Source organism: Guillardia theta, assembly GCF_000315625.1.
Source record: "Guillardia theta CCMP2712 unplaced genomic scaffold GUITHscaffold_247, whole genome shotgun sequence".
Lineage (NCBI taxonomy): Eukaryota > Cryptophyceae > Pyrenomonadales > Geminigeraceae > Guillardia > Guillardia theta.
The window spans coordinates 29,436-41,961 of record NW_005434429.1 but is presented as its reverse complement, the minus strand read 5'-3'; the positions used below and the strand labels follow the sequence as shown (position 1 = coordinate 41,961).

Here is a 12,526-nt window from a genome sequence, read left to right as displayed (position 1 = left end):
AAGGAGACAAGGAACATATTAATCGTTCAGAAGAATGTAGCACAAATGTTATGGCGTTGGAGTGTGGAAAGCAACATCGAACATTCGTGAACATTGGAGGTGTGGCAAGACAAATAGAGAGGGAATAATATGCAAGAGGGCAGCAACCAGCAATGATGATGTGGGGTAAAAATAGAGATTAGTTGATCCTGAAGACTGCCGGAGACTAGAAATCGATCACTTGAGACAGATTGAAACACTGGAGACTTTTTGCCTGTAGTTCACATTATGAGATGATCGGCAGGATTTTTGACGGCAGTTTTTGACACGTCGTCGAGACATACGCTGATGGTGATTCAAGATTTCAATGCGATTGGAGATCATGGTAAAATGTTTTAACATGACATTGGTCATTCACTTTTCGCGCAGATGAAGTACAGGTTGAGTTGTTTTTGAGCTGTTACTTACTGACATCTTCATGTTGTTGTTTTGTTGACATAGGATGTGAGCGGAGAAGGTATTCGGATTGTAATGCATGATGGAAAACTGACAAGTCCGTCAGCACCATCTTCTACTGTTAACCGAAGGTTGTCATCTATTGCAGCGTCTCATGAGACTGTACTATGATGAAAGCCTCAAAGACAGATGTCTGAATTCATGCAGGGCGGCGACTCATCTGTTGATGCTCTTCACCCCATCATTTCGCCCAGCCCTGGTGTCGATTTCGTCTTGAGTCCATCTCTCATCATTCAAATCGCAGGCGTGGACTTGCCTGCCGTCCCCTCTCAATCTCCATCCATATTGCAGGCATTGAACCAGGTCAGAATCAGAACTTTCATGTTTTCATGGTCAAAGATATGTATATTCAGATAACCAGTGGCTTGTCTATCAAGCCTGAAGTGATGGTGGGTGTATATGGGAATTCGATTCCAGGTTCGCTGTGAATCTTTCTTTTCGTCGCATAATCACTCTCAAGGTGGTAACCTCCTTGGATCTCCGCAGGGTGGTGAAAAAGTTGATAAGAGGTATGCTGTGTTGGAGTGCACGAGATGTTGTGAAAGGTTATGGTAAGATATGGAAAGCGCTCGTCAGAAGCTAGAGCAGGTGTATTTGGATTCATCTTGAATTCTGCTTAAACGAATGGTTGTAGCTGTTTCTGCTGGGATGAAAGCCAAGGCGACTACGTAAAATATTCTTTATCTTAACTGTGTTGAGTCGAATTAACTATGCCTTACAGTCGCAGGGATAATGAGCAACGCATTTCACTTGGAGATCGACTGATGGTTGCACAAAGACTCGAGAACAAGGTGAGATTGAGTATCACCATGCCTGAGCAAGATTGACCGTGTCTAGGAAATAACTCCCAAAGAGGCACAATCCATTCTCGGATGCTGTAAATCTTACATCTCGCAGTTGATGGTCAAAATCTTTTCTTGTGGGATTCTTTGAAAGTGATCTTCCTGTGGCAGAAACCATGCAACTTGGCTAAGCTGAAAAAGAAAGCTGAATTGGGTAATGCTATCTCCCGCAATTTCGGCGGACTTTGATTTTGTGCTTAGGTTTGGATCTGAAATTGACCAAGGCGCATCTCCCCAAATTTCCACAGGTTTGTCAGGGAGGAGTTTCTTCTTCTGGGCGGTATTATTGAAAATTCCTAGATGGAAGAAGAGTTGAACAGATGGATAAGAGACGTAGCTGCAGGTTTGAAATCACTGCTGCTCTTATCAACATCCTAATGCAGATTGCAGCTAATCCTCACTTGAGGCCTCCGGTTACCATGGCCTCCTTACAAGTAGCTGCATCCCGTTCTCGTCCGACAAACTCAAGACATGCTCGTCGCAGGAAAGAGCGATACAAATGGCTGTAATGAAAGGCGTTCAGGGAGGTAAGGTTTGCACTTTTGTGCTTGTTCTGGTCTGAACGATACATTTAAATGTGTTGCATCAGAGTTCAAGGCATCCAACAGTTGGTTTTCAAACTTCGTCAAGAGGTAGAATGTGTTATGACCTGATGTTTGATCCTAATCCTCCTGTAGATATGGGTTAGAAAAATATGGATTCCAGACGGAGGAAACATCGAGCATGAAAGGTGAAGCATTGACTCAAACGAGAAGTCGCTGAAATTTCCATTTCAGCAAACAACAGCCTGCAGGAGCTCCAGTCCCAAGGAGCTTACACGTCAGATGGAACAGCTCTTCAGGTTCTTTGTATCAACCCTTCCATGCCAAGCTGAAGTTTTGACTTGAGTCGCAGAGGATGTGGGCGATGGGGAATCTGGTGGGAAGAATCGTTTGTGTTTCATGATGCTGACGCAGTCGCGATACAGCATCAGCCGTTGCAGGTACAATTGGTTCACCCGTCTGAAAGCGGCGGAGCAAACTCAATCCAGGTCATGCCCGCCTCACTCGCTATGAGCCTCTCATGGCGTAAACAGGTGGGGGGCGAGGGGAGTGGAGGGGAAGAAGGTGTGCACTCCTCTGATCTCAGCCATCCGGATGTTCATGGCGACACGGACTCAGGGCTTGTGGTTTGAATTCTCCTGCTGAGACATGTCAATTTGTATCATTTATTCTTTCAATCCTGTTGGGAGCTGCTCCGATGGCTTGCATTAGATCATACTGAATGATGCCAGCGGATACCACAAGCAACAAAGTTGTTTCAGAAAATGGAAATGATTTGAACATTGCCACCGTCGACAGATTGATTTGAGAACGGGTCCTCTGAATCAAGAAAGTGTTTTTAGCTCTTCTGTATTTTATGTATTTCTATTCTTGACGAATCATTGGCAACCACTTGATCTTGTCGTCCATGCAAGTTGGACAAGCTTTCAGAAATCGTTATCAGATGTGCTTGTACATGAATCTTGACATGCCACAGAAGCTAAGGCAGATGTTGAGCGAGGTTTCGAATTCTCTTCCATTGTTGCTCAGGGATGAAACACAATATTAAAGGTACACAAACATTTCCGAAATATCACACCTCTCACTCTTATGAATACTACCTCCAACAAAACTGTAGGAGCATAGCAGGTGAGAAACCACAGATTGTTTTGTAGGAAAAGTTCTTCAACTTTGACACTGTGAAGCATTAATTCTAGTATTCTTGTAAACAATTACTTCATGCATTTATTTCAGGTTCTCCGATGCATGTTCAAGATGCTTTTTCTTCATCAACCAAGCACGCCGGACTCTGAGAGCACATGAAAATCGTTCGCCGTCCCCCACTTCGCATTATGTGCCGCAATGTCGCTCGGATGAGCCATGGCGTCGAGCTGGCCAGCTAGGGAGGGCATGAAAGCGAAGGAGTTCATACGGCGATGCTGAATAGCCTGAGAAGCGTGTCAAGCCGTCAGCCTCCTCTCCTCGCACGCACCATGAACCAGTCCATGCCGCAGATGATCCCCTCCTCCTCTGCCTTGGCGATCAGAAGCGACGCTGCCCTGAGGCCGCAAAGTGAGACGTCAGCGCATGACGTTGAAGCGAAGCCGTTGCTTGCCTGGGACGGATGGCGTACGCATGCGTGTGACAGTTGCGGTAATTTCTGATTCTCATCACTCCTGAACTCGCGTAAGGAAGGAGAGTAGGAAGGAGAGTAGGGATCTCCTCTACCTGGAACCGTATGCTCCTCGTCAAAATCCACGTGCTCCCCCATGTTCAGCCGTGAACCCACGCAGATCTACGGCCGAATGAGAAGAAGCTTTCAGTCAGCACTTCATACCAGATCCCACTGCTCTCCATCACCCGACGCTTCCTTCAAAAACTAAAGTCAGGACGACAGCCGAAAGGTCGAAGACTGACGAGATGGCTGAGAAGTTCTTTGAAACGATCGGCAAAGTTTGACGCTGATGGCAAGTCAGAAAGTGACTGATAGAGCAGGGCAGGCAAGACCAAGCAAGACATCGTCTTCTAAAACAAGCAACCACTCTGACCCCGATTCGCCCCAGCATTCTAACATCGTCCTCCACATCCTTCACTGACTGGTCAAAGATCTGATGAGACCGAGACAAGGCTACCGAAGATGCGAGATCGCACAGGCTTCAACGGCCGGATCTGACCCGAAGTGATTTCGACGGAACAGCCACTGCAAGCTCTGACGAAGCGGGTCAGACCTGCCTCAATTCGTACAAGGCACCTGGTGACTTGGATCCAACAAGCGCCCATCAGCTGCCGGCACTCTGGTGAAGTTGAGAATCCCTGCTCTGAACAAGCATCAGTATCGCAACAACACCAGGACTCAAGACTCGCACCTCCTTAGCTCCAGCCTTACATGCTCAAGCCTGTCAGGTCTCCTGGAAGCAGCTCAAACCAAGCTCAGCTGAAGGCATTCAACCTCTCAAGATTGATGAAAGCAACATGCCCTCCCATATTTCCATCTCGTGAAAAACATTTGCAGCAACTCTTCCCCTCGTCTCCGTCACCAGATGTGAATGCTTCCATGCCATCCAGACAACCATCCAGGTACTTGTGAAGAAGCGAATCGTTTCGATCCGAGGAGTCACACTTTGATTCTAACGACCTCCAGACGCGAAAGGAAACTGCACCAGAGACATTCTCCCAAGAGACATCAGAATCATATTGCGAATGTTCATCTTTCAGAATGCCAAGCTGTTTTGATCTTCAATGAGAGGTCTCAGAGATTCTGCAAGTACCTGGACGGTGTGTGGACCATTCTTCACACCTTCGAGAACGATCGATCGGATCTGAGGGGCTTGTGGGTTGACCTGTGTACTCGATTAGATGATTGCAGGGCTGCAGCAATCCTAAGCCTCTAGGTGGCTGAAAACTCTTCCATCGAGAATGACCGCGACTTGCATGTGGTTGTCTCTGAAATCCTCCTCCTGAATGTGCCCTGACTGAACAACTGAAACTTTCAGTTCAATGCCCGCGAGGAGGGACGAGGGAATCTGCATCACGATAAACATTGTTCTCTGGCAGGAGCATGACACACCTCCTGCCCCTCGGCCGGCTGAATGATCGCCAAGGCAAGCGAGGGATGAACCAGCGCCGGACGAGAAAGTCTCCTGACCCAAGAGGCATTGAGGTCCAGCAAGCCCTCAGCAGATTTGTGCTGGAGTAGTTGTAAGTCGAAGGCGACAGTCTAAGAGTTTTGCAGCAAACCTTTCCTTCACCCCTTAGCTTACGAATAATTCCATCTGTGACCCGCACCGGACTGATTCGCTGAAAGAGCTCATGACTCGACGCCAGTAACACATTCCTCTTCCTACCTGTGCGGTCCCATGCACAGCTCCCTCATTGTAGATTTGACCCTGTCGGTCCCTATCACTTGTCGACTCTGACGATGAAGCTTCACCTGATTGAATGCCATGGCTGAGATGTTGAGAAATTGCGAGGTCCAGGGCCTCCGCCGCCAGGCGTGGTACTCATCATACCTACAGTTCGTGAGACAACAGAAGATGGGGTAGACACGCACCTCACAGGGTCTTGAAGCAGAGCGGTGAGATAAGATGCAAGCTCTTCTGGCCCGTCGAAGTCATCGACATCTGATCAATGTCAGCGTTCTGCGAATAGTTTGAAGCTGCGCAGACTGATGAATGAATGATCGTCCGGCGAGAACTGCCGAATGTTTGGAGCGCCCTTGTAAACAGGAACAGCTCCAGCCATCAAAGGAATGTAAAACTTTTCGGTAACATAGTCCGTCTGCAAATATTTCATCTTCTACCGCGAATTCCAATCAAACAATGAACCTGAATGGAGTTTTCAAAGCACAGGACAAACTTGTACTGCTTCATAAGCTATTTGAAACTGTTCACAATGACGTGAAACAACATCTCAGAAGTAATACCGGAACTAAAGGTGAGATTGGATTCTTGTCGCTTGCCTGCCAACGCTCATCACAATAAAAGATTGAACTAAGAAGATCAAAGAGTTAATGAACTATGTAGATGAAGGAGATGACAGGGTTAGCAATCTAAAGGACTATTGATCTGCTGCTACTACAATGGTTTAACCATCTAAGACCTGCTACTGCTACTGATTGTAGGGTTGCTACGACTGCTTGTTCTAGTTGTAAGGGTCTAGGGCAGCGCTTTCTCTCACTTCATATTCCACTGTGGAAGGAAGTCTTGCGTTGTTGAGACATTTGCCAAACGAGTCGACGGGAATGTATTTCATGAGCTTGAAAACAACTTTAAACATGTGAAGAGAAGGAAAGGGAGAGAAAGGGAGAGAGAGGAGATTAACAGTTAGAGAAAGAAGATTACCTGCCTGAGATATACATCCCGTGCCAGTCCGCAATGAGAAATCACAAACATAGCAAATCGATCTCTTGTTACACTTTCGCTTCTATCAAAAAGCGAAAGATTTCCTGGTGCATAGAGCAAAGGAATATCTGAATGCAACTATTTCGTGGTTTGAGCAATTTCCCTTCAATGCATCAAGTTGCCTGATAAGTTGCCGAGATGTCCATTGCATGAAGAAACTCCTGATCCGCCAGTCAGATCAAGAACGTAACACCTAACTCACTTTATCTTCTCTTCCTCCGGTGCTTTCAAGACACAAGTTCATCCAGAGTTGGTGGGGATGCTGGAACGAATCAGAAGCGATACATACAGACATACAACAACCTTGGGAACGTTTGGTTTCCCTCCTCCTTGCCTGCCCTGCTCTACCATGAGCACAGCTCATGTCGTTCACGAGTTCACAGACCTGAGACCACCAGCAGCTGAAGATTAGCACGTCGGCAGCATCCATGCAAGACAGCTCCTGCACGCAGTTCAGGTTGACATCTCAATCTTGACATCGAGACCAGAAGCCAGAGACATGGAGTTTGACATCTCAAAACTTCCCTGGGGTCAAAGTGCATCCACCTGGGACAAACGTCCATCCCATCGCATAACAGTGACAGGCGCTACCCCAGGTCGTGAGGAGGAACCGCCAGGAAGATCTGAGGCCTCTGCAGGTATGCGGCGGGATCCGGAAAGCCAGGAAATGTTACGATCTTGTTTGGAAGCTCTATCAGTGGTAGGTATCAACTTTGGGGACTTGAAATACCTTCTTGCATGGAAGCGGCCATGCTTCTTTGAGAAAGTCGACGTCCCACCTGTTCATTCACTCAATCGTCTTTCTCTGGTATGGAAAACGATGTGGCAGGTTGCAAGAATCATCGTACCCTTCTTCTGGCGATGACGTCTCGTTGACAGCAGCTTTCATTCTCTCACTCTTCACTTCAGCTTCAATTCCTTGCAACATGTAGCCGATATGTGACGTGGTAACCTTTTTAAAGAGCATTCGAAATGAGGCATAGATCACATTCGTTGTCTTTGCTGTCACAAACATCCCCTCCCTCCCTCCCTCCGTCCGTCCGTCCGTCCGTCCGTCCGTCCGTCCCTCCCCTCCCTCCTTTCCCTCCCCCAGTGGCATTGTCATTCACCTCAAGGTTTGACGCGAAAGAGAAGAGTTTCACGGTGTACATTCCATGACAAACTCTGCCCGCTCCTTCGCACGAGGAAGCGCTCTTGTCAAGTATGAGAGCGGGAGAGGCTGGAGAGGCAAACACACAAGGTACACTTTGAAGATGTCCAGAGGGGGAGGGTCCAGAATTCTCCGAAGCATCTTCAAGCAGCAAGTCAAGAGCTGACTGGCTGTAGGCCTGGCATGATGCTCACGTTTGATCCGGACCAGACCTCCAAGTAGCCTTCCGCGGGGTCGAACGACTTGCACGGCTGTCAGACAAGGAGGAGCTGGAAGAGCAGGTGGGGAGACGGAAGAAGCAGACCTGGGTCTCGATCTCGAGCATGTGCGTGAGGGGGGGTGCACGAGGACGACCGTCATCGCCGATGAGAGACAACAAAATTCGAGGAGGATAATTCTCCTCTTCCTCCTCAACCTCCTTCGCTCCCGTGGCGTACAAGCTCAGAAGCAGGAGAATGTAGCGCCAAGAGAATCTACCGAATGACATGGGAAGGAGGGGGGAGAGAGGGGTAGGCGGGGTGGTTGAAGGAGGAGGAGGAGGAGAAGGAGGAGGAGGGAAACGAGCAGGAGAAGGAGAAGGAGGTGGTGGGGGGGGGAGGGGGGACAAGGAAAGTGTCTGTCAGATACCTAACCCGCCATGTTGAATCGCAATCCCCGTGTGGTATCCCACCACCCCACTTTTGAACGCACACAGTACCGGTACTGCATCAATTGTACTCAACCCTAACAGCGATTTCACTACAAAACAAACATGCGATGACAGAGGGATTGAAGTCAAAGTGATGTGACCCACAGAGTTCAAAGTTATGTGATGTCACTGGCAGTTTTGTTTTAATCTCAATGTTGCTCTCCATGTGTAATGCTAATCGGAGGCAAAAAATTTCAGCGGTAGGCTCTTACGTCGTTTCTGGAGCAGCATATCCATCTCTACCGCAAGCAAAACCATGACAGCCGAAGGCCGAAAGGAATGTATCGATTCGAGCACTGCTGATTGCATATCTCAGCGAGGATACGGCTGATCAGATTGATGTGTGCGAGGCTGTTTCGTCAGCCTTCGCGTCTTGCTCAGCAGCTCAAGTTTCATTGCTGCCGTCAACAAGAATGACCGGAGCAGACAGAAATTGAGATGCAAGGACATGTTCAGGATGTGAGGCAGATCACCTCAGAGCCTTCTCTGACTGTTTCAAGTTCAACTTGGAGGGCGGAGGACGGGAAGGCACGTCCCGTGAACCCTGTCGACGGGTCAAAGTCTCTCTTGAGCTTGCCGAGTCTGCTATCGTCTCGCGCGCGATTTTGCTCTTGGGTCTCATCGTCGGCCATCGTAGCTCGGGAGAATGCATCTGAGCTACCAGTCAGAGGGCAGCACTCGCCAGCCATTGTCCTCACCCTAGAAGGAATTTGCACAAACCTGATACACTCTTTCCTGAGGAGGATTTTTTTTCAGTTCAGGCAAGACGCAAAGGAAGGAGTTAAGCGAGCAGAAGCAGTGCAGTGCATGCCAGGGAGGAAAGCGAGCAGAAGCAGTGCAGTGCATGCCAGGGAAGTCATTGAGAACTCACTTAGCAGTCTCCTGTACAGCTTTCTTGACGTGGTCGAGGAGCATCAGCTTGGCTTCTGTAAGGTTTTGAAAAGGCAGAGGTCTGTTACTCCATTCTGTATTCTTCCTCCCCTCCCAGAATCCCTGCTGCAAGTAACTTTCCATGTGACGATTTCGAACGTGAAACAGCAAAGTCCATGCAGAGTTCATTGCTACGATAAACTTCTCCTCATCCGTCATGAGATTCGGATCAATCCTGGTGAGCTCTTTTCGAAGGAGTGGCAAAAAGAGATGAGGTTGAAACAGCGCATCTTTCGCCTTGAAGTGCCTGTGAAATTGACACGTCTCATCTAGAAGAATGTTGCGGTACTGCAAGGGCAGACGATCTGCGGCTCGCACAGGGGTCACCGCAAGGCACAATTCAGCTGGAGCTAGCGGTCGACTGTTTGAGCTCTCCGCCTTCAACGAGGGTTTGACCTTGGACTCAATCCAGTTGACGACGGAAGAAGAACTCGGTCCTTTCTTGAATGAATACATGAATTCGAAGTCTGGCACGAATCCATCTATGTACATCTTGATATTCCAGAGTACTCCTTTCAAATAGCGTTCTATCATTTCAGGAGGTTCATAACGTTTTGGAATGCTTGTTCCTTTCCGGTGATTAGTCAACAGATCCACGAAATCCTTCTGATGTTTGTCAATGCTGGCAGAATGCTGCGTTCATGTTGATCAGAATCGGAAACTTTGCAGGAAACAATCAAAACCTCACTATCATGAATACCGTAAAACGTTGAAAGTGCGACAGTTGCTGCACTCTGGAAGGAAGCAACAATCATTAAATCAGAGCAACACTCAAATCACAATCAAGAGACACGTGACACTTACATTCTTTGATTCCATTTTTGTTCGGAATGGTTTTCCTTCGAATTTTAAATCTCCTATCGTAAGAGTACATGTCCACATTGTCACCTCCTCACGAATCTCTTGGGAGAACTCGAATTGCAAGTCTTCAACAGAGTATTCCAAGGAGCCTTCTTGCACGTATTGATGAAGCTCAACAATGGGATTCGAGATCTTCCAGGTCTTAAGACGTGCGTCGACCTGTTTCAAAAACTCTGCTAGAAATTCATAGTCAAACGTCTTCTCTCGTCCATCCAGGAGGAATCGCGATCTGAACTTCTCTTGAGATTTCATCTGTGAAGATTTCACGGCAAGCAGAGCAGATGGTAGATTCTGACTCACCAAGGTGTAAACCTCAAAGGACACCTGCAGGTTGAAATGTTTTAGGGGCGGAAGGTAGTCGTTTCCGTTGAAGATAATCAGCAGCAAGAGATCAAATCGGATGATATCGCTGTGATCCGGGAAGATGGTTTCCAGCTCCTTCTTCAACTCCGACAGGGAAATGAAATGCATCGGCTTTATACGCTGCAAGCCAACACCATCTTTTCGGTTGAGCAGATATACCTGAGAATGGCCTCTTAGTGCGAGGGACTGGATCGTCAAGTCCGAGTCTCCGCCTATGAAGAGGATCCTATCTTTACTTGCTGATTCCACAAACGTATGAATCCACTCGACCAGCTTCAGCTCGCCTTCTCCCGCCACATCTGAGCAAGACAAGTAGAAAGAAATGTCTCGATATCCCCCCCTTTGCTCCAGACTTTGCACAACGTGAGCGAAGCAGAGCTCGCGCACCTCAGACATGAATCGAGTCCCAGGGGTGATGTCAATGCTGTCGAGTGTACTTGACGCCACTTTCGTCCTCTTCTCTCTGCTCTCAACTTGCTTCGGTATCTTGGCGATGGGTCCAGGGCCATCAAAGCATAACACCACACTTTTTCCTGGCGTGAAAATCCGCAGATACGAATCCACTTGTCTGAAAACTCTCTTGCAGACAGCGCTCGAGTTCTTGCAGTTGCGAGCGCAGGTATGAAGCATGTCGTTCATATCGAACAGAACGTGATCGAACTTGAAACTGGGCGACCTTGGCGATATCGGAATCACACATTTGGGAAAGCTTGCTTCCAACCATCTCTTGCTTGCTGCCTTTCCCTTGGAGGACAGCACAGCCCTCGTCGACTGCAACACGGTCGCCACAGACATGCAGCTAGATCACTCACCGCCGACGCGCTGCCGAGCCATGGCAGCCTCGCACTCAAACCCACGTGCAGCCATGGGCGAGCGAACCGACTCCCCGGGCCCCGGGCGGATGACCTCATCTCCGCTCATGCCCGAATCACTCTGCGACATCTGTCACGACATTCAAGGATGGCTGCGGAGGCCATGCGGAAGGCAGGGGAGGAGGAGGAGAGGAGGAGAGGAGGAGCTTCCATGCAGATGCGATCTCTCCCTTCTCTCCCTCCTCTCATTGTGCTGCTCATGGGCCTCGCTTCTCTTCAAGTCGAAGCTTTCCAGGTGAAGGCCAAAACGAGGATCCGAATTTCTTTTCAATGTCGTCGTTCTGTTGTTGTGGCATGCGAATACATGGCTGACGATGAGCTTCTCCTCTAGATCTCTTCTTGTCAATCCGATTTCTTGTGTCCCGCTCTTGTTTGCTCTGACCCTTTCGTCTCAGCCGGCATTGAACTTGGCATCGCACAAGAGGTCGCGATATGCGCACATGAGGTCCAAAGCCACGACAGTGATGGCGGAGGTAAGTGACTGTCGCCGTGCAAGCATGCGATCTCAAGCACTTCATTGCAGGCGTCGAGGAAGAAGGTTGTCATCACTGGTGTCGGAGCCGTCAGGTAAGGAGAGCTTGTACCTTGAATGTTCTGACGGGCGTCACAGTCCTGTCGGCGTTGGGGCAGACAAGTTTTTCAACGTGAGCAGCCGCATGAGGGAGGGGAAGCGACGTGTCCTCACTTTCCTGCTGGCAGGCGCTGGTTGAGGGCAAGAGCGGCATCGTCAGACTCCCCAAGGCGTTTGATGAGGTCAACGACCACAAGGAGGGAGGGGAAGGGAATGAAAGGAAGCACAGTTCCCTTGCCAAGTTGGAGCCGTCGTAGGAGAAGAAGCAGGCTGGCATGGACCAGAGGTGAGAATAAGAAGATGCTGCCGCTACTCGTGATAGTTGTTGTAGTTGTAGTTGTAGTTTTAGTTGTTGTTGTGATGGTGGTGATTGTGATGCATGTATGTTCAGGATTACATGGACAGCAAGATGGCAAAGACGCAAGGAAGATTTGTTCAGTGAGTTTGATCATCACGCCTATCAGCAATCTGGTTAATTTTCGTCAAAAGTTTCTCGATGGCAGCAGCAAAAATGGCAATTGATGACGCGAAGGTGAGGAAAGAAGAAAGGAGGAGGTGGAGGAGGTCACGGAGAGTGGCTGAAGATTGAGGGAGGAAACGAAAGGAGAACAGAAAGTTGAAAGGGAGATGAAGCATCTGCGAGAGAAAGCAGGAGAGCGAGGAAGGTTCAGCGCTTCTGATTTCGCCATGGCAGATGGATGTAACCAAGGTCGACAAGTCACGATTCGGTAAGAAATGAAGAGCAGGAGGGCGATGAAAACCTGAAGAGCAACAAGGATGTATCATTGGGTCTGGCACGGGAGGAGTCGAATTCTTCGAGGATAACGTCAACA

General features: G+C 48.6%; 5 protein-coding genes across 5 annotated transcripts in view; 2 read left to right on the top strand and 3 right to left on the bottom strand.

Moving 5' to 3' along the window:
• Positions 1-1,119: 1,119 nt before the first annotated feature.
• On the top strand, positions 1,120-2,511 carry GUITHDRAFT_121696 (hypothetical protein; the record flags this gene model as incomplete). Its single annotated transcript, XM_005819057.1, has 12 exons — positions 1,120-1,163; positions 1,223-1,286; positions 1,333-1,398; positions 1,449-1,491; positions 1,539-1,585; positions 1,822-1,864; positions 1,927-1,969; positions 2,015-2,067; positions 2,114-2,178; positions 2,232-2,255; positions 2,305-2,367; positions 2,413-2,511. 12 exons carry the CDS (start codon positions 1,120-1,122, stop codon positions 2,509-2,511), a joined length of 654 nt encoding a protein of 217 aa, XP_005819114.1.
• A 523-nt stretch (positions 2,512-3,034) lies between these two features.
• GUITHDRAFT_156406 (hypothetical protein) lies at positions 3,035-4,067 on the bottom strand. The gene is made up of 8 exons (XM_005819056.1): positions 3,991-4,067; positions 3,866-3,945; positions 3,776-3,819; positions 3,696-3,724; positions 3,587-3,653; positions 3,474-3,534; positions 3,347-3,417; positions 3,035-3,306 (listed from the first exon to the last, which is right to left on the bottom strand). The coding sequence occupies exons 2-8, from the start codon at positions 3,922-3,924 to the stop codon at positions 3,209-3,211; spliced, it is 429 nt and encodes a 142-aa protein (XP_005819113.1). The 5' UTR covers positions 3,925-3,945; positions 3,991-4,067; the 3' UTR covers positions 3,035-3,208.
• A 2,304-nt stretch (positions 4,068-6,371) lies between these two features.
• Positions 6,372-7,225, bottom strand: GUITHDRAFT_121694 (hypothetical protein; the record flags this gene model as incomplete). Its single annotated transcript, XM_005819055.1, has 8 exons — positions 6,372-6,419; positions 6,461-6,520; positions 6,562-6,597; positions 6,644-6,700; positions 6,744-6,804; positions 6,850-6,935; positions 6,989-7,037; positions 7,107-7,225. 8 exons carry the CDS (start codon positions 7,223-7,225, stop codon positions 6,372-6,374), a joined length of 516 nt encoding a protein of 171 aa, XP_005819112.1.
• Positions 7,226-8,565: 1,340 nt separating this feature from the next.
• GUITHDRAFT_121693 (hypothetical protein) lies at positions 8,566-11,045 on the bottom strand (the record flags this gene model as incomplete). The annotated part of the gene is made up of 6 exons (XM_005819054.1): positions 8,566-8,748; positions 8,795-8,831; positions 8,968-9,659; positions 9,915-10,139; positions 10,188-10,370; positions 10,410-11,045. 6 exons carry the CDS (start codon positions 11,043-11,045, stop codon positions 8,566-8,568), a joined length of 1,956 nt encoding a protein of 651 aa, XP_005819111.1.
• Positions 11,046-11,436: 391 nt separating this feature from the next.
• GUITHDRAFT_148828 (condensing enzyme) overlaps positions 11,437-12,526 on the top strand; it is a gene marked incomplete at both ends in the record, with an annotated part of 2,577 nt that continues 1,487 nt past the window's right edge. Inside the window, 8 exons of the mRNA XM_005819061.1 lie at positions 11,437-11,595; positions 11,646-11,689; positions 11,733-11,766; positions 11,822-11,875; positions 12,085-12,131; positions 12,183-12,225; positions 12,388-12,421; positions 12,470-12,519. Coding sequence (XP_005819118.1) covers positions 11,437-11,595; positions 11,646-11,689; positions 11,733-11,766; positions 11,822-11,875; positions 12,085-12,131; positions 12,183-12,225; positions 12,388-12,421; positions 12,470-12,519 — 465 coding nt within the window. The remainder of the gene's footprint in view (positions 11,596-11,645; positions 11,690-11,732; positions 11,767-11,821; positions 11,876-12,084; positions 12,132-12,182; positions 12,226-12,387; positions 12,422-12,469; positions 12,520-12,526) is intronic.